This window comes from Desmodus rotundus, chromosome 11 (genome assembly GCF_022682495.2).
Source record: "Desmodus rotundus isolate HL8 chromosome 11, HLdesRot8A.1, whole genome shotgun sequence".
Lineage (NCBI taxonomy): Eukaryota > Metazoa > Chordata > Mammalia > Chiroptera > Phyllostomidae > Desmodus > Desmodus rotundus.
In genome coordinates, this window is record NC_071397.1 from 82,132,967 (window position 1) to 82,154,471 (window position 21,505).

At 37.1% G+C, this 21,505-nt stretch overlaps 1 protein-coding gene across 2 annotated transcripts in view; it reads right to left on the reverse strand.

Annotated features, from left to right (window-relative positions):
* MAP3K5 (mitogen-activated protein kinase kinase kinase 5) overlaps nucleotides 1-21,505 on the reverse strand; it is a 176,890-nt gene that overhangs the window by 80,865 nt on the left and 74,520 nt on the right. For both annotated transcript variants that reach the window (XM_024551895.3, XM_053914076.1), the window contains exons 7-8: nucleotides 18,976-19,146; nucleotides 4,318-4,430 (exon numbers count right to left, since the gene is read on the reverse strand). In XM_024551895.3, coding sequence (XP_024407663.2) covers nucleotides 4,318-4,430; nucleotides 18,976-19,146 — 284 coding nt within the window. The remainder of the gene's footprint in view (nucleotides 1-4,317; nucleotides 4,431-18,975; nucleotides 19,147-21,505) is intronic.

Genomic DNA, 21,505 nt, shown 5'->3' on the forward strand with positions numbered 1-21,505 from the left:
GATCTTTACATTTTTTTTTCTTTTATTGATTCCAGAGAGAGGGTAAGGGAGGGAGAAAGAGAGGGAGAGAAACATCAACGTGAGGGGAAAACATCAAATGGTTGCCTCTTGCTGACTGAGGACCAAACCTACAACCCAGGAAAGTGCTCTGACAGGGAGCTGAACCAGAGATCTTTTGCTCTGCAGGACAATGAATGCCAAACCAAATGAGCCACACTGGTCAAGGCCATGACATTGATTTTTTAAAGAGCCAAGGAGGGCTGCTTTGTGGAATGTCCTCACATTCTAGGTCTGTCTGATGGCACTTCTCAACAGTGTCTGATTTATTTCTCTAGACACTGTGATTCCTATTAACTGGACGTTAGATCTTAAGATTCAGGCTAAACATTTTTGGTGCGACTATCTCACAGGAGCTGCTGTTTACTCCACATTCACCCCATCAGGAGGACCGCGTGGAGCCATCTCACTAAGGATGCTAGTTGGATCACTGACAGCCTGAGCCCTGGAGGGAATGCATAGGTATCAATTGCCCCTTGGTCACTAATAAGTAATCTGCATGCGAGTAAGCTTTGGCACCATGTAAATATGCAATTATAAATTTTTTCACAAATGAACATTTTCACTCATCCTTGTCAAAATCCTTATTTCAACATCTCTTTCATTATCAGTTTTATCATTCATTCTTTTGAAGAATACATTCTCCTAAACAAAATACATTTAGTATGTAGCATGCCTGAAGACAAGTTTTATCTCATCAACTGGATGAACTATAGTGTGTATTTAAAATGAACAAAAAGTACTTAATTTTTCCCTATAATTTCCAATGTTCTGGGAAGTTGGTCACCTCCATAGATAACAAATGAGTTGGTTCATGCTTGGTGATGAATTTTGTTTTTGTTTTGATTTTTTCTTGATTATCTTTATAGATTCATAGATTTTTTTTAATATTCAGTAATGCAAATTTTATCTTTATTGCTCGCTAACAATGAGATTCAAATAATGGTTGGTATGAATTCCAATCACACTGTTTTTTATTACATCATCATTACTGTAGGAGACCCCAACCTATTATTCTGACTCTTTCCCATAAAGTGTAATATAGTTTAAAAATCCCACTGAACATGGGAGAATGATCTTTCATTTAGCTAAAGTTTGAATATTAATTTTGAAGCCTGTGAATATGAAGCTGAAAATAGTATGAAAATGCGAGATGTTGGTCTGTGTTATTAAATCTCAGTTTTAAATAGTTTAAACATCAATGAGTTTTCAAAAACTGGGAAAGTAAAACACTTCATAAAGCAATTAGTCATAACCTCAAACAAACACAACAAGAATTAAAAGTCTTCAAGAAACACTGTAGTTAAGAATCATTTCTTACATTAGAGGTCTTAAGATAATGTTTAGAAAGCTTCAGGTTTAGTGATCATCTTATGACATCTTAATTTTTAATTGTTTACCCTGTCTAAATAAATAAGTCAAAATACCAAAATGCATCTAAAAAAGGATTTCATAAAGAAAAGTCTGATTACTATAAAAATTCAGTAATTCAGACAAATTTATATATTTTAAAGTGTCTAAGAGAAGGAATGGGAGAATATAGGAAGTACTGAAAAATGTGTTTAGATATTTAAAATGCTTTTTAAACTATATCTTCAAAATATACCAAATATGTTATTAATTAGTTAATTAATCTTATTTTTATTACATAATATTAATGTTATTATATTACACTATTAAATTATTTAGTCAACCTGGTTTTCCTTGACAATCCCTCTAATGCTATTTTACAATATAAAAATTAACATTAGGTAGGTCAATCCATGTTGATTAGCATAATTTACAATTGAGCAGAATCTAATTTGGTGACTTTTAACTGCCTTTTAGTTATTAAGAACACAGAATTTTAAAAAGTCTAAAACTTAGCTCTTGTAGTAGCTAAAAATTCATTGTCCTATTTTATGTCTAAGTTTCACAATTTCCAAAATTTAAAATTTAACTTTGTAATATTTTCAAGTTCTTGTTCAACATATATTATAAATGACTTCTTGGGGGGGGGGGAAACCTAAAGTATGTTTCCTTTAGCAAGTTCTATTAATTAGAGTTCCTCAAATCTCAGTGCTGACCCTCTTTCTTTTCTAGCTTTAGTAAGACATAATTGACATATAATATTGTGTATGTTTAAGGTGTACAACGTGATTGGATATACTTATATGTTGCAAAATGATTACTACTGCCATGGCATTAGCTCCCACCGCTGTCAGGTCACATGTACCACTTCTTTTTTGTGGTGAGATCTCTCTTAGCAGTATGCTGACCCTCTTAATCTACGTTTAAATTAAAAATGAAAGCTTAGAACATGCACATTTTGAAACCTCTAGGTTATTGCTCTATCTGAAAATGCAAACGAGTATCAATTCCTTAATAACCTGGAGATGTCAATGAAAATTCACCGTAAGTTCAAAAGTAAGGCAACAGGAATTACTTTTAGATCACTGATTCATGTGGACACACTGACTATTTGGCTACTGTAGAGTTTTAGAATAAACCGTAGATGCAAAATTTTATTATAGTCATAATTTCTGAGAAGCACAGTGGCAGTGTGTTTCTCTTATTTCACTTACCAACTGAAAACAGCACTTCGAATAAAGCCTTGTGCATTGAATACTTGTGCAATCCAGCAGTGACAGGTATTTTATCATTCGCTGAGTCTGGGCCTTTCAAAAAGTACTTAATACTCAAACTTTATTTGCCCTCTAAGATTCCCTAGAACACTGCATATGGCTATTTTACGAGGGGGGACTCAAAAAACTCCAAAATTGATTTATAAAAAATTGTGTATTCATTCTTAACATGCTTTTAAACTTCAGTCATCTTCAAAGTACTCTCCATGTGATGCAATACACCTATGGAGACATTTTTTTCAACTGTTCAAGACAGTTTTTGAATTCATTGATTTGCTGCCTTTTAGTGTTTCTGATGTTTTTTGTTTCACCTCTTCCACATCTGCAAACGTTTTCATTTGAGGAATTTTTTCATTGGGGAAACAAAAGAAGTCGCTCAGTCAAGATCAGATGAATAGGGAGGGTGGGGCATAGGGGTTATGCTGTTTTGGATCAAAAACTGCTGAACACTCAGAGCAGCTGTGGGCAGGTGAACTTGGCAATCACCCATCATGAAACAGGCAAACATGCTGAAAGTCTTCAGAAAAATTCACTGAAGCTGAACGCAGCATTTCACAATGCCGGCTGGTACACTGATGCGGAAGGGTTCCTACAACACTCACCTAGTGGGGGAAGCCTGTACTATAAGGAGCCTGCCCTCCAGAAGATAATTCTGGTTTTTTGGGGTACCCCCACATATTAGCCCTTCCCAAAATAATGTAAAAGATTTCTAGGGCTCATTATTTTAAAAAGAAAATTAAACAAAAACATTCTCCAGTTAAAAATCTTAAAGGAAAAATTCTATTGTTCATAGCTTCACTAAAATCAAGTTTTTTCCTCCCAGAAAAATATGGTCAAATATTTCTGTCTGTAGTAATAACTCTTACAAGAGTTGGAAAAGTTCTCTAAAAGATGGCAATGACATACTCAAAGAGAAAGCAAAATCTGACTACTGAAGAAAGTATTCTAGTCTCTAGGATCACGTTATGAATGCCAGAACCAAGAAAATCACACAAAATTTGGTCACTAATATGCCCTAATCTTTCTGTATTTCAAAGAAGGGTCAACAGATGAGATAATGTCCAGGTGAAAGGGACAAGATACACCCTATCAATCACTGGCCACAATGCAGAGATGGTCTCTGTGGATATCAGCCATTGCTAACACCATCTGCTTGAGCTCGTGCTCCGGGGCTTTGGAGACTCCACCACCACTGAAGTCACAGGGGCAGGTGTGCGTAAGAAACAGAAACAGAAAATATCAGAGGTTTCTTCTTCTTCCTTTTTTTTATGAGCACCAGGAAAGCAAAAGCAAACTCAAATTAACATAGGAGATGTCGCTGATGTTCCACAAAACACTTCCTTATTTGGAAGTTGAAGGCTGAATGCAGAGCCCAGATCTTCCATATTAGTTTGAGCTGAAACAATAACTATTAACTGGAGGGTTCTTTTGAAATAGATAAACTAAAAACTGAATTATACCCTATAATATAGGATTCTGCACACTAGTTCTGAAATACGAAACAAGGATATATAATAAAACTATTTTTTCAGGAAGTCAGATAAGGTAGAAAGCAAAGGTGTATCAATCAATGACTCTCTGCACCAAGCTGACTCCAGTTTATGGATTTCCATGTAAAATATCAGGCTGTGATTACCAACTTTCCGGAGCTCAAAGGAAGATTCAAACTGGTGTCCAGCTGCCAGAAGAAGGACTGCGTAATTAATTCCTGACTGTAGTGTTGGCTCACTTTCAAATGCCTTTTTGAACCTGTAAGAAAAAACCAAATGAACACGTTTACTTTCTCAGTCATGAAACTCTGGGTGTGTAAGAGCTTCTGTTTGCATAACTCCAATGCCTAAGCAAGGAAAAATATTCCCCTGGCCTTCACCCCAGAATCTAGTGTGCTATTAGGATTTAATGCTTAAGTGACTGCATATCCTCACCCTCAGCTCCACTGCATTCCCCCACTTAACCCACCCTCACCATAGCAACCCAGTCTTTAAAAAACTCCTTCTCAATAGTTTATCAGAAATATGAGATAGTGCGTGTGTGCATCTGTAAGCAGTGGAAATTTAAACATATGAACGCTGTGCATATTTTTAACAGTGGTTTCATTAAAAGCCTTAAAAATATACAAGGCAAAGAGGAGGATCATATAGGTTAACATACTCAAACAATCAGTACCGTAATAGTGATGTAGAAATGGAGAACTTAATCACACTAAGAAACTAAGAAAAACAGAGACTGTGCTGGTGCATACTAATTTTAGCTCAAAGAGAATAAGAAGCCTTTTCTGAATATGCATGAAATTGAATATCAACCTTTGAAAACATTTCAGCCTTTCAAAAGACTTCAGTGTTTGCATATCTGCCTTATTTTCAAGGTAACTCTTCTAAAGTCCATTCTAGAGTCTCCTCACATACATCATTAGACAGGCAACAATATTCAATATTATTTCATTTGGGAGCATAAAGAAGAAGAAAATTAAAATAAATGCCCTAAGGACTAATAGAAGCTGTCCGATAGAAATATGAAATGAAATCTTTATTTTAAAAAAATCAGATTGAGGAACATATAAGGTCTAAATACCTAATGAATGACTATTTGATGATATGAAAAAAAGGTTATGTAGGGAAAAATACATTACAATTTCAAGATAAAGGCATTTCTATTTAAATTAATGGTGAAAATGAAAGCTAGGAATAGCAAAAGTGGTAGCAGGCATAATAGTGTATATTATAGTATATTCTTGGCTTTCATATATGCTTGAAAATTTCCATAATTTAAAATAAGTTAAACTTCAAAAGGAAAGAAAAAGTGTATTTTTCTGAATATTAGGATCACGTGCCCTTTTAAAGTGTCTTACTTTTTAAATAGAACAAGTATCTCTGAATGCCAACAAAATCAAATCTATATTAATCTTAACTATTTGGCTTGAATAGTTATGTGTGTGGAGTAAGAAAAAAGTATTTCCAACTGTATCACTGCTGGTGAGTGCAAAGCATTTTCATCTCTCCAGAAGGCCGAATTCTGAAATGGAAAAGCATGTATCCGGACTACTGATACTCGATGCGAGTCTTATCAAGGACAAACAAGAGTTAAGTCTTAGACTCACATAAGCCTCAAAGGTCTTTGCGTTTGTTCAGAATCAAGAAGGTCCCAACAAAAAAGAGTATTGAGAGAAGAAAGAAGTTACACACTTTCCTTCCTGCCAATTCATATCAAGATACTCAATATTTTCAACAAATAAATTCTTTCATTTCTCTTGAAACCACAGAACATGAAATATATCTTTTAAAGATACTAAGAGGAAGATGTAAAAAGCAAGACAGGACCCAAAGCAACCAGTAAATATTGACTAGCTGCTTCCTACGTGTGAAAACCAAAATGAAAAGTTGGGCTTCCATCTTTTTTCTGTTGCCATAAACAATACATATTTTAACTAAAGTATAAATATCGTAAAATTAATTGTTCCTATTCTTCTAGGGCTCATAGTACTGCATGGTAATAGCTGAACACTGAAGGAACCTGTCAGCCATATTGAGCACGGACTCTCCAGTGCCCACATCATCAGACTGCCTGACACCCTGCAGGTGACTACAAATTACCTGCTGAATGAAGAAGAATTCATCCACTTCTTACCGAGAACTGGGCTGAAACAAGTGATAAATACAGCGGTTCTTGCGGTAGTCTAAATCCCGACCTTGATAAAACCCTATGATCATAAAACTACATCCTCTCCCCGCGTTAAATGAGTGAATTGCATATCACTTTCACCACTTTGCATATTAACATTTTTAGAATTCACTACTTGATAAAAATATTGATAATATTGTTTATATAGCTTTCCTTATTGCCTACATAGGGCCTTACATGAGAAATTCCTTTTGTTTACTGCTAGATAGAGTTCAGTTTCCTCCAAAGAAATGGTATATAATCTTTTTTCCATGCAACTGCTAAAAAGCTTGAAGTTCAGTTATACCAAGTATGTTGATCCTTACTATCGGCATACTTGTATTCTCTAGTTCCTTGGTGCTAATTTTCCATATATATTTTATCATTCCATTTTATTATGTTTAAGATTCAAACTTGATAAAAAAAAATTCATACAGCTGTTAAAATAGTGAAACCATCCATTCTGGCTGAAGACGATGCATCCATCTTTTCTGGGTAGGTGTGCCGCAGTATTAAACAGCAGCAAACTCCAGTGGCTTGAAATGCTGCTCACACCTTGTTTCTGCATTAGCTGGTTCAGCTCTGCTCCACACTGTTTTCCCTCTGGGACCCAGCTTGAAGGAGCAGCTTTCTCTGCTAAGGAAAAGTACACGCGGCACAACCACAACTCGGCTCTTAAACTTCTGCTGATAATGAGCATCAAGCAAGACACACCCCCAAACCTAGTGTCATGGGATGGGAAGATATACTCTTCCTACAAACGGGGACAGTCCACTTCTAACAAAAATACTATATAGCACAGATGACATTCCCTACCAAGGAAAGCTGTGATTAACATGAAATGGTAAAACACCAATTTTGCCTGGCTTAGATTACTGAGCACGTATTAGGTATAAGGCATTCTACTTGGCTGTTCTAGTATTTCTAGAAGGCCTAATATTTCTAATCCTGACAACTCTTTAGGGTACAGAAGATTTTCTCAAGTTTACTGATCGTGAAACTGAAGCATGGAAATATTAAGCCTTGCAGTTTAGAAGTGGTCCGATGGGTAGGAGCTTTCGAGTGGGAACTTTACCCAGTTCTGCTGGATTTCAAGGCCTGAGGCCTCTTCTCTGTATCACTTTGCCTACCCTTCGGTGTGTGTTAAAAATGTTTTTTTAAAAGTCCTTTTCCATTACTTTTTGTTTGTTTGTTTGTTTGTTTTAGTAAAAGGGAGCTGGGTGAAGAAGGAAAAATCACAACAGCAACAACACAAAAGCAGAGAGAACTGCTTTCATATTAAGGACAAGGTGTATTATTCTGTAAACAACAGAAACAGGGACTGAAGAATTCTTGGGAAGAGTGTTGTTTGTCACAAAATATGTTTATTTGATCAATCTTATTAGACCAAAGACTAACATCTGTAAAAGACTGATATGGCAAGACCGCTGAGTATGCCCATAAAAATGAACCAGAGAAGAAATTTTGTGTCTTCGAAAACTTCAGAGTTTAACTAGCAAGAGGATAAATTAACATGGAAAATATGTTAGTCCTCACATAAAAAAATCTATAAACAATGATTAACATTGTAGAGCTATCTATAAAGATAAAGAGACAAAATGACTCGGTGTGAGTGAAGCTAAATTAAAGATGACTTCACGAAGGAAAGAGTAGGCCAGACGTTCACATCTTAAGTCTAGTGGCTGAGTAACTGTATGAGGGTATTTCCACTACTGTTGATTCTTTTCTGTTTTAGTACTAAATATTTCTAGAAAGAGGGTAAATCATCTGTATTCTTCAATACATTATTAGACTTAAAAGATGCAAACTTTCCATTAAACTTTCAAAGCAACTGTTCAAAGCATTTTGTCCAAAGGTTGCCTTACTATTAGCCCTGTATCTGTCAGCTGGTTGCAAGCTAGCGCTAAGTACTTAATTATGGAATGATGAAGTCTTTTTTAAGACAGACTTAGTCACTTTCTGCATCTACACTGAGACGTTAACCACGCCAAGAATAAAGGAAATATTCATGAACTGATTATTTCTACCTAAAGAACATGTACTTGCCATCAAAAAGAAGAGACTAAGCTCAAGTCAAGTTCTCTCTATTTAGCTGTCTTTTTTCCTTCTTTGTGATATAACAGCTATGATTCTTTATGTGAGACGAAAAAGTAATTAAATTAGAATTTCATGGTGTTCTGTAGCTCAAGGGATCTTTCTGAAATTAAACTCATGACTCAGAGGCAAAGCAGGGCAGCACTAGAAGACAACTAATGCCAAATTACTGTGTTGAATTCTTCTAGAGATGAGGGGGCCTCTATGTAACTCAAACTATGTATTTGTAGATATTCCTTATAATAGGAGAGTCAGAAAGCCAATAAAGAATCCCAAATTCTAATTATGTTCTTCCAGTCATTTTACTATGTGCATATCTTTCCCTGCCGAAAGAGAATCATACTATTTTTATAATCTTTTAAGATATTAAAGATTATTTTTAAACCACAATTTCCTTTTGGGTATATACCCAAAGAATTGAAAGCGGAGAACTCGAACAGGTATTTGTGCACCGACATTCACAGCAGCATGATTCACAACAGCCAAAACATGAAAACAACCCAAATGCCCATCAACAGATGAATGGATAAACAAAATGTGGTGCATAAATACAATTATTTAGCCTTAAAAAAGGGAATTATGACCCGTGCTGCAGCATGGATGAACTTGGAGAACACCATGCTATGTGAAATAAGCCAGTCACACATACGAAAAGACAAACACCACAGGATTCCACTTATATGAAGTACTAGAGTAGTCAAATTCATAGAGAGAGAAGACAGAATGGTGGTTGCCAGGGGCTGGGAGGACGGGAGAATAGAAGATTGTTTAACAAGTACAGAGTTTGAGCTTTGCAAGATGAGAAAAGTCGTAGATGGAAAGTGGTAACAGTAGCACAGCAATACGACTGTACTTAATGCCACTGAATCGCACTTACAAATGGTTAAAATGGTAAGTTTTATGTCATAGGTTTACATATGTCATATGTCAGTAGGTTTACAGTTGTTCATATGGGAAATAATAATAATGCAAAAATAAACTGTTTCACATACTCCCGACTGTAAACCTACTCTTGCCCCATCCTGTACCTTTACCACCAACTCCCTCCAACTTTGAATGAATGATGTTCCACCACATGAGGATGTTATCCTTCATTTAACATTTTCCATACTATTTGACATTTAGGTTTCTTTCCATTTTTTGCTACCATAAAATTCAGTATAGTGAACACAGTTGTAAACATATCTATTTCTTTAGGATGGTTTCCAAGACTTAAGTAGATTAAAGAACCTGAATTATTTCAAAGCTCCTGATGCACAACGCCAAATCTCTTTCCAGTAAGGTCTTACCAATGCGCATTCCCAAGGGCGGTGCGGGAGAGACACTTGTCCACTGCACCCATGCCAAAGGGAAGCAGTCTCAGCTCTGTTCACCTTTCCCAACTGCTCACAACAAGAACGCATAGCTCAGGGATTTAATGTGTACCTGAATGCTTCTGAGAATGCACAGTTCTCGTGTGTTTATGACCAATCTAAACTTATTCTTCCAGTAACTGCCAATTTTCTCAAACTAAAGTGCAAATCCCATGTTCCATGCAAGCTGGGAAGATGGATGGAGACACTTTTGGGAATGCTCTGAAGAACAAATAGAGGTGGTGCCAGATACTTAAATTTAATCAAATATTTAAGGGTATGAAGGGAGTAACAGCAAAATATGAGGAAAATCTAAATACTTAATAAAAAGGGAATAGTTGTATTAGCAATTATGGTTAATCTACTCAATAAAATGGACCCACTACGCAGAATCTCCAGGGGCAATTTACTCAGTTTTGTGAAAAATTAACCAAGTAATATGATGTTCAGCCAGGCTTAGAAATGACTGCTTTGGTTCACGAAGTGAAATCACCCTTATTCCTCTATATTCTCCTTTCTTTTCAACATAATGCTGGCAAACCTCTAGTTCTCTCCTTCATTCTGCTGACATCTACGTTACATGAAGCAAGATTTAGCTGCTTTCTTTAGGTGCTCAATACTTGTTATTCACAATTAGGAAACCTCCACAGTGACATATTAAGTACTATCATTCTTAGACTTCAACTTGGTCAAGCCATAACATGCCTCGTCCAATCTATCATCTGCTGAATGCAGTATTAATCAAGGTCAAGGCATCAATGCAATGCACCTAAGGCACCAGGGTAATCATGTACAAAGCAACACAAGGCAACTGTGTGCTGTACCCAAGCCTCCAGGTCATCCTAGAATTGTTGGCCCCTTAGAAGCCATCTGAATCTGCACACCAAAGGGCTGGGTATCATGCTGAATTACTAAGAACTCTTCAGGCTCTGTATTCTAAAAATAAAAAGCATCCAAAAATGGGAAATTGACTTAATAGACACGATAAAGGACTAAATAAAAAAGGATGTCAGTGAAAGAATGGTGAGACGAAACAGGGGGTTAGGAGGGTAATAAAGATTACACAAAGAAAGGTATCTTGAGGTCAAGAAAAGAATAAAGGGCTAATCTGGCAAATGGAAAACAGACATTGATCTTTATTTGCAGGTTGATTGGTGTGTTACATAACTCTTCCAAAGTCAAGCCGATCCCATCAATATATAAAAACTAAATTGTTATTAGGCACACACTACTGTTTGAACAGCACTTTCACTGACGTAAAAGAAAATTAGTTGATAAGGCAAGGCTGTTCTTTCCCAAGTTACTATGGAAAAAAGAACCCATTGAGGCTAAAAACAGACTTAATGCTTCTAATTCCTGCCTATGGATATTTACAGGAGAGACAGGATTATGCTAATATAGTACAAGCACCAAATTTCCTTTCAGAGTTCCGAAAAAGATTTCCCATCTCCCTTTAAGAAGGAGGAGATCATCATCTGTAAAGCCCAACAGAGCCCAATCACGGCCTATGCCATGTGACCCCTCAACAGGCACAGCACATGAAATCCAAACAAAGCCTGAAGTACACTGAGACTTTTCCTTCATAACTTTTCCCTCATAAGCTGAAATGTTCAGTGAGATCCAGAATGAGAGAGAAAACCCTTAGGAATTTTTAGGAAAAGAAAAATTTAGTATCTTTAATAATGTCTTTTTTAAAAAAATTTTTTAGTTATTGATTTTAGAGAGAGAAGAACGGAGGAAGGAAAGAGAGAGAGGAAAAAAAACCACTGATTTTGTTGTTCCACTATTTATGCATTCATTGTTGATCCCTGTATGTGCCTGAACTGGGGATCAAACCCATAAACTTGCTGTATGGCGACAATGCTCTGACCAACTGACCTTCCTGGCCAGAGCCTTGTTCCTGTCTATTTTGAACAGGGATAAATACAACAATATATAAGGAAATACAAAATATTTTCACACCTCACATACTAAGGCTAGAACACCAAGTGCCTACTATTCTAGGACTTTAACATATGTTGCTTTATTTAACCCTCACAATAGAGCATTCATTCCTCCTAAAGTGATCAGCTTAAACCAGTTGTGATAATTTTGCCGGTGATTTTTGTAGTACTGGGCTAATGATGAAATACTAGAAGCATAAAGAAAAGTCTGTAGTAGGTATTTTCCCTATTTTTTAACTATTTTTCAATTACAGTTTACATTCAATATTATTTTATATTAGTTTCAGGTACACAGTATAGTGGCTAGGCAATCACATACTTTGCAAAGTGTTCCAGTATTGGATAGGTTTTTATGAACGTGTTTCCTCACTTGTAAGAAAAAGATACACAAACAGGGGCCTTGACCCTGAGCCCTGTGCTAGGGAGGACTGTACTCAGGCCCTCTTCCAGTCTCCAGGCCTCCTTTCTGGCCCCCGGGGCCCTGAGATTTCCTGTCCAAGTGCCCTAAGCTTTCCATCCGGGGCTAAGCAGGCCTCGTCCTTCGGTCTGCCTTCCAGGAGTAGACCACAGCTCTAGTGTGTGAACTACTAGGACCAAGGGGTCCCTCTTTGCTGGGGAGTAAAATCTGGCTTGGATGTGTGAGCTGGAAGATGGTGAAAAAAAAAAAAAAGACAGAAAGAAATGGCCTCTTTCTGTGTCCAGACCTTGGTGTAGCTAAATTGGACTGATGCCTGAAATGGCCGTAGCCATCCTTCAGCCCCAAGGCCAGCCTGAGGGCAGAGCTACCACAGCATAATGACGGAAGAGAACTGACCACATTTTTGAGCTGCCGACTCAACCTATGCCAGATCCAGCCCTATTTCTGGACTTCATGTTTTGAAAGACACACTTTCTTATTGTTTAAAACCATTGGAGTAAGATATTCTGATACCTGTAGGATACTAAGGGCATTCTGACTCATCTAAGTCGGTATTCTTCTTATTTTTTTGAGTAAAAAGGAGAATTTCCTAAAGGTTAAGTAATTTGCCTAAGATTTCAGAGTCAACTTTTATCTCTTGTCAGTTTCCCAGAAGTCTACTCGACTTCAACAAAATAATATAGACATTCCTGAAAATGTCCATCCCTGAAATGTAGTAAAAACAACACTAGATCTGAAAAAAACTAGATTTGAAATTTTATTAGTCACAGGACATTAAGAAATTCACTTAAGTTCTTTGAGTTTTGATTGCTCAGCAGTAAAATGGGAAAAAAATGTCTGCCTTCCCTACTTAACAAGGTACTTACAAGCTTCCAATAGTTAGTAAGATACCAAAATCTTGTGTGAACTCCTCAATTTAAGGGACTGTTATTTTTACCTATTGAACAAATACTGAATATTACAAAACGTTCTAAGTAAGTATGCTGCATATAAATTCAACATAACTATTTCATGATTATTCCTCTTCTTTTGGACGAGGTTAAAAAATTTTGGAGATAATCTAGGCAATGAACTTTCCATGATCCTCTGAGTCATAGTCTGTATTACTTCCTTGGGTCATTCTAGTTAAGTCTGTCACTTCTGAAACTCTGTGGCCTTTTTTTAGGGTCTAAGTCTGGGCTCTTGGGTCACAATACATCATACTTCAAAAGCTTAATATCCTCCCAGCTTTGCTCTCTTTCCCCTTGTCTTTATCCCATATCTGCCCCAACATCCTCTGATAAGACTTGCGACAGGCACCACTGATGTTTTCTTTAATTTATATTGAACGGCTATGATAAAAAAACTACAACCTTTTGCCCTGGCCAGGTGGCTTGGTTGGTTGAAGCATTGTCTGGTACACTAAAAGGCTGCAGGTTCGATTCCTGGCCAAGGCACATACCTGGGTTGTGGGTTCAATCCCTGGTCAGGGTGTGTATAGGAAGTAACCAATCGATGTTTTTTTGTCACATCAATGTTTCTCTCTCTCTCTCAAACCAATAAATCATTTCCTCGGGTGAGAATTAAAAAAAAAAACAAGTTGCGGACAAGATGGAGGTGTAGGTGGATACTCTTTGCCTCCTCACACAAACAAAAGAAGGATAACAACCAATTAAAAAAAACAAAAAACAACCAGAACTGTCAGAAAATCAAACTGTGTGGAAGTCTGACAGCCAAGGAGTTAAAGAAGAAACATTCATCCAGACTGGTAGGAGAGGTGGAGATGGGCAGCTGGGGCGGAAGGGATGTGCTGCAAGGCCGAGGGAAGACCAGACAGTCCCACATTCACGTGCAAATAAAAATTGGGAGGAACAACTGTGGAGTGAGAAATCCCAGCCCAGGGCAGATTGCATAAACCAGAGTTCCAACACTGCGAAAAATAAATCCTCATAACCTCTGGCTGCAAAAACCTGTGGTGGTTGTGGTGATGGAGGAAACTGCCAGTCTCTCAGGAGAGTGTTTGAGGGGCCCACGGGGTCCTACAACCTGTACAAGTGCACCCACCCAGGAATCAGCAACACGGCAGCACCAGGACGGTCACCAATTGCTTGCAGGAAGTGGGGGAGGTGACTGAAAGTGGGAAGTGGGGTGAGAGCTGAGCAAATGGCATTGTCCCCTGTCTGACCCCCCCCCCCACATACAGTGCCACTTCTCCACCCTGGTGAATACCTAAGGCTCCACTCCTTACAATGTAACAGGTGTGCCAAAACAAAGAAATATGAAAGAATAGATCAAAACTCCAGAAAAAGAACTAAGTGATGAGGAGATAGCCAACCTATCAGATGCAGAGTTCAAAACACCGGCAATCAGGATGCTCACAGAAATAGATGAGTATGGTCGCAAAATAGAGGAAAAAGTGAAGGCTATGCAAAGTGAAATAAAGAAAAATATACAGGGAACCAACAGTGAAGGAAAGGAAACTGGGACTCAAATCAATGGCTTGGAGCAGAAGGAAGAAATAAACATTCAATCACAACAGAATGAAGAACAAAAATTCAAAAAAATGAGGAGAGGCTTAGGAACCTCCAGGACAACTTTAAACATTCCAACATCTGAATCATAGGGGTACCAGAAGGAGAAGAGGAAGAGCAAGAAATGGAAAACTTATTTGAACAAATAATGAAGGAGAACTTCCCCAATCTGGCAAAGGAAATGTATGTCCAGGAAGTTCAGAGAGTCCCAAACAGGTTGGACCAGAAGATACATCATAATTAAAATGCCAAAGATTAAAGATAAAAGAAAATCTTAAAAGCAGAGAGAGAAAAGAAGAGAGTTACCTACAAAGGAGTTCCCATAAGACTATCAGTTGATTTCTTAAAAGAAACCTTACAGGTAAGAAGGGGCTGGAAAGAAGCATTTAAAGTCATGAAAGGCAAAGACCTACATCCAAAATTATTCTATCCAGCTAAGCTATCATTTAGAATGAAAGGGCAGATAAAGTGCTTCCCAGATAAGGCCAAGTTAAAGGAGTTCATCATCACCAAGCCCTTATTATATGAAATGTTAAAGGGACTTATCTAAGAAGAAGAAGTTCAAAAATATGAACAGTAAAATGACAACAAACTCACAAGTATGAACAACTGAACCTAAAAAGCAAAAACTAAAACAAATTAAGTAAACAAGTAGAACAGGAACAGAATCTGCAATGAAGATCGCATGGAGGGTTATCAGTGGGGAGGGGGACATTGAGGAATGGGTGAAAAGGTACAGGAAATAAGAAGCATAATTAGTAGGTACAAAATAGACAGGGGGAAGTTAAGAGAACTATAGAAAATGGAGAAGCCAAAGAACTTATAGGTACAACCCATGGACATGAACTAAGGGGGGACTGCTGGAGGGAATGGGGGTACCAGGTAGAGGGAGACAAAAGGGAGAAAAAAAATGAGACAACTGGAATAGCACAATCAATAAAATATACTTCTAAAAAAGCTACAATCTTTTAGTAACTGAAAGCTAACTCAGTTTATCTACAGGTCAAAAAGGCATTTTTAATACCTTAACTTGGATTATAAACATTTAAATATAGAAAAAATGGCATTATTTTAACCGTCCACAAGACCTTCAGTGAACAAAAATATCTAAGGAAGTGATAATGAAAAACAGAGTGTTACAGAACTACTCTTTTTTAATACTTAATCAGCAGGATGTGTTCGTTCAAATCACTCACCCTCCATCCATCCTAGATTCAAAAACCAAAGTATGTTCCAACAGCATATCACAATACTGCAAACTTCATAAAATCTAAACCATAAACATTTTTCATATTTTCTATCTCCCCACAACTCATCTACTCTTACAAATAACACTCGACAATGAAAGTTTGTTTTAACAATAAATCGCAATTATGCACACGTAAAATATCTCAGCTGTAAACATTTTTCTTATTTTCTATTTTCACATTCTTAGCCCCCAAGTAAACCTTTCAGAAGACAGGCCTTCGTTAGAGGGTTACCCTAGAAGTAAAAAGGTGCATTGGTACAGTACCTGTACCAGATACAATGTTCAGTGTGTAAAACTTTCTCCCTGTACTATAGGGCAGGAAAATTGAACTCTGTAAAGACATTGGAAAGGGAACTGACAGGAAGAGTTCTAACAGCCACTGCGATCACAACTGCTTGGGATTGTTTTCTACTTTGAAGACCTCACCCTTAAACTTTCCATGGTCAGTAGATCACTGTCTATTCAAGACAACAGGAAACGATTCAGGCCATGGGGAAGTGTCAATGGAAAGCAGCTTGTGGGCCTGACCACCTGCCACAGCATCCCAGTCCTTATTCTAGCACCAGTATTCGACAAGTGGAAACTCAGAGGCTCAAACAAGGTCAGTTAAAACATCCCCTTGGGACCCATGATTCAGGAAATGTGAAATCCAAGGTAAGTCTGGCAGGAAGTCTAGTAACTTCAGTGATACCCTTTGTGTCAGCACCTTGAGAAGGTACTTTTGCTTCTCAGCTCTAACAGAAATGGAGGTTAGGGAAAAAGCTAACACATCAACATGAATGAATGGGTTTGCAGTACAGTGAAAACTGGATCAAAACACTAAGAAATACTGAAGTAGTTTTACAGTATGAAGGCATGAAAAAAACATCCTTGTTAAAATGGGGGGGAACCTCCTTAGCAACCATCAGGGCAAATGGATATAATGACAATAAGGGCAGGTTATGGGTGAGTAATCTACAATAAAAGTGACATTCATCTATTACTAAATAAATCAGTGAGTGGCACACAAGAGCAACACAAGATCAACTCCTAAGGACCATACCACTAAAAGGCTTTGAACTCCAACAGCCTTCTCTGTTTTTCCTAGAAAATTAGTGGATACCTTAAAATGAAATCATAGAAATTTGACATCTTCAATTTGACCTGAAGACATTGAACACAAAGCTCCTTTGAGAGACAGTTAATGTTCCTCAGCAAACTGGGAACCATAAAAAAGGAGGCAGAATCTGGTAGTATAGAAGGTTAAAACTAAAATACAACCTCCCCCCCCAAAAAACAACCCTGCTCCTTACATAAACTTTATTTGACTGCGAAAGCTCTATATAGTCCAAACTGTTTGGCTTTTCAAGTGGGGAAACATTCTTGTGCACAATGCTGACTAACTTCATAGGAGATGTTTTCCATTTAATCTCACTGACTATGAAAATCAGGCTTTTAAAAATTACCTCTGCATTTCATAGAGTAGAGTAGTTTCAGTAGAGTAGTTCTATTTTGGTATTAGGCTTGGTATTAGGTCTTACGAGAGCGGCTCTATTTGGGTTTTGCTCTTCGTTTTAGTGCACTTCCTTAGTTCTGGAATGCAGTTCTTAATTCCTAAGCCTTGGCCCTTCTGGAGTTTCAGTGAAAAGCTCAAACTGTTCATCAATCCCTTCTTAACTTGGTGAGGGTCAAACTCCAAATTCTGCCTCTCCTATATTGGGCAGCTGCTAAAATATCTGTTTAATTATTTTAACCTTCTAGCTGTTATTTTCTTTCTGGGCTCCTTTGCACACATCAGGGTCAACCACAAATTGAAGGGAAATTTATACACAGATTTTGGGGCCCTTTCTCTGTGGTTCCTTCATTTAGGAGTATCCCACTCAATCTAGCCACTCGGGCAGCATCAAACCGACTCCTCAGGCCAGTAAGACTGGTTCTCTTCTGAGTTCTGTCTGCTCTATGCCCTCCAGCCCAGGGAACGCCCCAAGGAAAAGCATTTAAATATTGGGTCTTATCCAATGTGGTGCCCTTTACCCAAGATCAAAACCTCTCTAGTTTAAGACTACTTTTAGTCACTCTTTAATGCTTTCAAATGTTTTTAAAAAGTGTTTTCCCAACATGTATCATTGTTATTGGCAAGAGGATCAGTGCAAGAGAACCTACTCCGCCATTTCCAAAAGCCAGAACCTTGATGAGCAGAAGCAAATTCTATGCACTCAGTTTTCCAATCTTTTCTTCTTGTGGTTTATGGTATTTTAAACCTTGTTTAAGAAATTCGTTCTTATCCCAAAGTCATAAATGCCGTTTGTGTATTTATTCTAAAAGTACTTTTTCATATCACGGTCATTAATTCACTTAGATTTCTTTTTTTATGTGTGCATGACTTAAAGTAGTGATTCAATTCTGTTTATTTCTACAAGCGGATAAACCAATTTCCCAGTAGTAGCACTGAAGACTCCACCTCTTCCCCTCTGGTCAGTTTTCCTACTGTGACACAAGTCTAGTCTCATAAATATCTCAGTCTGTTCCAGGCTATTTCTTCTGTTTCAGCGTTCTACTTGTCTATGTCTACACTCACATTGCAGTGTCTAATGATTCCATCTGTACGATAAGTCCTGTATAGTAAGTCTTCTTATCTGTTAGAACAAGTCCCTCTGCCTTGTTCTCCAAAATTGCTTTGCCTATTTTTGGTTCTTTATTTTTCAAATAAATTTTAGAATCAATTTTTTAAATTACATTAAAAGCCCCGCTGAGGATAATTTATGTTTTTAAAATATCACGTCTTCTAATCCACAAACTTGGTATATTTTCCCATTCATTCAGGTTATCTTTCATGTGTTTATATTAACTTTTATAAATTTTCCACAAAATTGTATCTGTCATATTTTTTAAATTATCTTTTCATCTGATTTACTCCAATTTTTCTCTGCCACATTAAATGAATTTCACCAAAACTGTTTACTAAAGCTATAAATTCTAAGATTTATTTCACAATATATAATCTAAATGGTAATAACAATTTTTTAACACTTCAATTTGCAAACAGTTTTTTATGTCATAGGTTTATCAAGCAACTGATCCTATATACTCACCAAAAAGCTCCTTGGTCTCTACTTTCAGTGTCCGTGAAATTAGAGTCCAAAAACATATCTTTGTAGATTCGGCCAACTAGACAGTACATATCTGAAGCTACCTGCCCTTCACTCTGAACCATGGGAGTCATAATATCAAGAGCTTTCGCTCTGTCTCCAGGGAGATTTCTCCTAAGGTAGGGGAAGAAAACATCCTTGTTTCAATATAGATTACAGAAGCAATACAGGTCAATTATCTTTTTAAAACTCTAACATATTGATTCACGTTAGTGAAGTTTGGCATGATAAAAGCAACGACTAGATTTTGAGAGTCGTCTGTAAACCTCTGTACTGAGCCTTATTGTTTTTTATCCTACCACATGTCTCCTCGGTTTAACAAGGATTTCTATTGAATTGTCTTTCTGATAACAGCAATGGTTTGCTCTTATTCATCCACAGACCTTCCAGTTTCCCTGCAGTCTACATGCAGGTTCAAGTTGGTGAAGTGAGGTTAGGAATGCAGTCTGAGGCCGTAAATGGGGCAGAGCCAACTAATCCAAACAGGATTACAAAACCCCGACTTTGGGTTTTAATGGCTTTTGCTCCGAAACACTGAACAAAGTAATTCAGACAATTGCAATAAACCAACTTTAACCCAAGAATTGCCTAATTTCTATGTGCAACTAATTATCTAAGGAAGCTGCTTTGTGTAGCTCATTTTAAAACAGCAAGTATGTATAGACCATTTTAAAAATGAGATAAAAATTCTCTTTAGTAATTTATTTGATCTTGAAAACATCATGCTAAGTGAAAGAAACCAGTCACAAAAGACTGCATATTATATGACTGTGTTTACATGAAACCTATAGAGACCAAAAGTAGACTAGTAGTTGCCTAGGTTTGGGGGATTTGGGCGGGGGGAAGGGAGAGTGACTGCTAATTGGTAGGGGTTTGTTTTTGGAGTGATGAACATGTACTAAAATTAATTATGTTGATGTTCACATAATTCTGTTAATATTTTATTTTTTAAAGTTATTTTTTGTTGTTCAAGTACAGTTGTCTGCATTTTCCCCCCACCACTCCCCTCCACCCCACCCAAACCTACCTCCCTCCCTTGCTTCCACCCTCCCCCTTGGTTTTGTCCATGTGTCCTCTATACTAGTTCCAGAAAACCCTTCCCCATTATCCCCTCCCACCTCCCCTCTGGTCACTGTCAGATTGTTCTTAATTTCAATGTCTCTGGTTATATTTTGCTTGCTTGTTTGTTTTATTGATTAGGTTCCGCTTAAAGGTGAGATCATATTTGTTAATATTTTAAAAACCACTGAATTATACATCTTATATGGATAAATTGTATGGAATATAAATTATATTTCAATAAAAGCTGTTATTTAAAAAAGTTGTTTCTATACTCAACTACTACTTTAAATCTCTCTCTCTATAAAATGCCTTTCTACTGTGTCCTAAATACCTTCAGTTTAGACTAACACCTCTTACAAACATGCTTATCAATTCATCATATTCTATTTTAGAAAAGATAAAGGTAAAACATAAAGAAAAATGTAAGAGGCTCTTATGGACTTTCATTTTTCATTTCAAAATACAACATATTCTACCTCATCTTTCAAAAATGATTGGCAAACTTGAGCCTTTGGGATGCAGTAGAATTAGAGCAGTTTTAGTTTTAATGAATAGGGTTCAGTGAGCCTTCCAAATCCCAGAGAATTCAAACAGTGATTGTAAAATCTTTCTAGTAATTTTGACAAATTTTCCTGGAAAGAACCTAAGAGTTAAGATTTAAGTGCTACATAATTTTCCCCCTGTGGAATGAAAATTCTAATAATATAAAACAAAAGCATGTTTTTTTTTTTCTTATGTCCTAGGGATGTGGGGACTTTGACAAAATTTTGATATTTATTGAGATACTTTTTATCATTTGTATACCTCCATTTGGTGCTGATATTAAGAATAAAGTATTAAGAAAGTTGCACCCTGAAAAAAAAATAAAATCCCCATAAAAAAGCATTTATTTGAAAACCAGATGGAGCAGATAATCTCTAGTGGTCTCATCTTTGTCAAATCTAAAGAAAAAGTGTTTAATAAGTGGGGGTATAAAATATACTTTTACTACACATTTATTAATAAAATTAGCAAGTTCTACAGTTTGGACGGATAAAAAAAGGAAAGAAACCATCTCTGGTTGAATAGCGTGCTGACTTTGTAGACAGAGGCGGGAGAACACACTGATGAAAAACAGCCCTCAGCACCAGGCAAATCTGGGTGTGAGCCTCAGTTTTATGACATGTAACTATAAGCCTTGAAGCAAAGTCACTCTACCTTTCCAGGCTTCAGTTCCCCCATCTGTAAAATAACTGAGCCTTAAGTGACACATGGCAAGTGCTCAAGAAATGGGATGTCCCCTCCATTTTCCTTTTTATCATTCCCTTCAGCTGTGTTAATTATGTATATATTCAACTCTCCCCCTTGGAAGAGAAAGCCCAACCAAGCACGCTTTGGACAGCTCAGTGCCTCAGGCCTCTCCTTGGCCAGA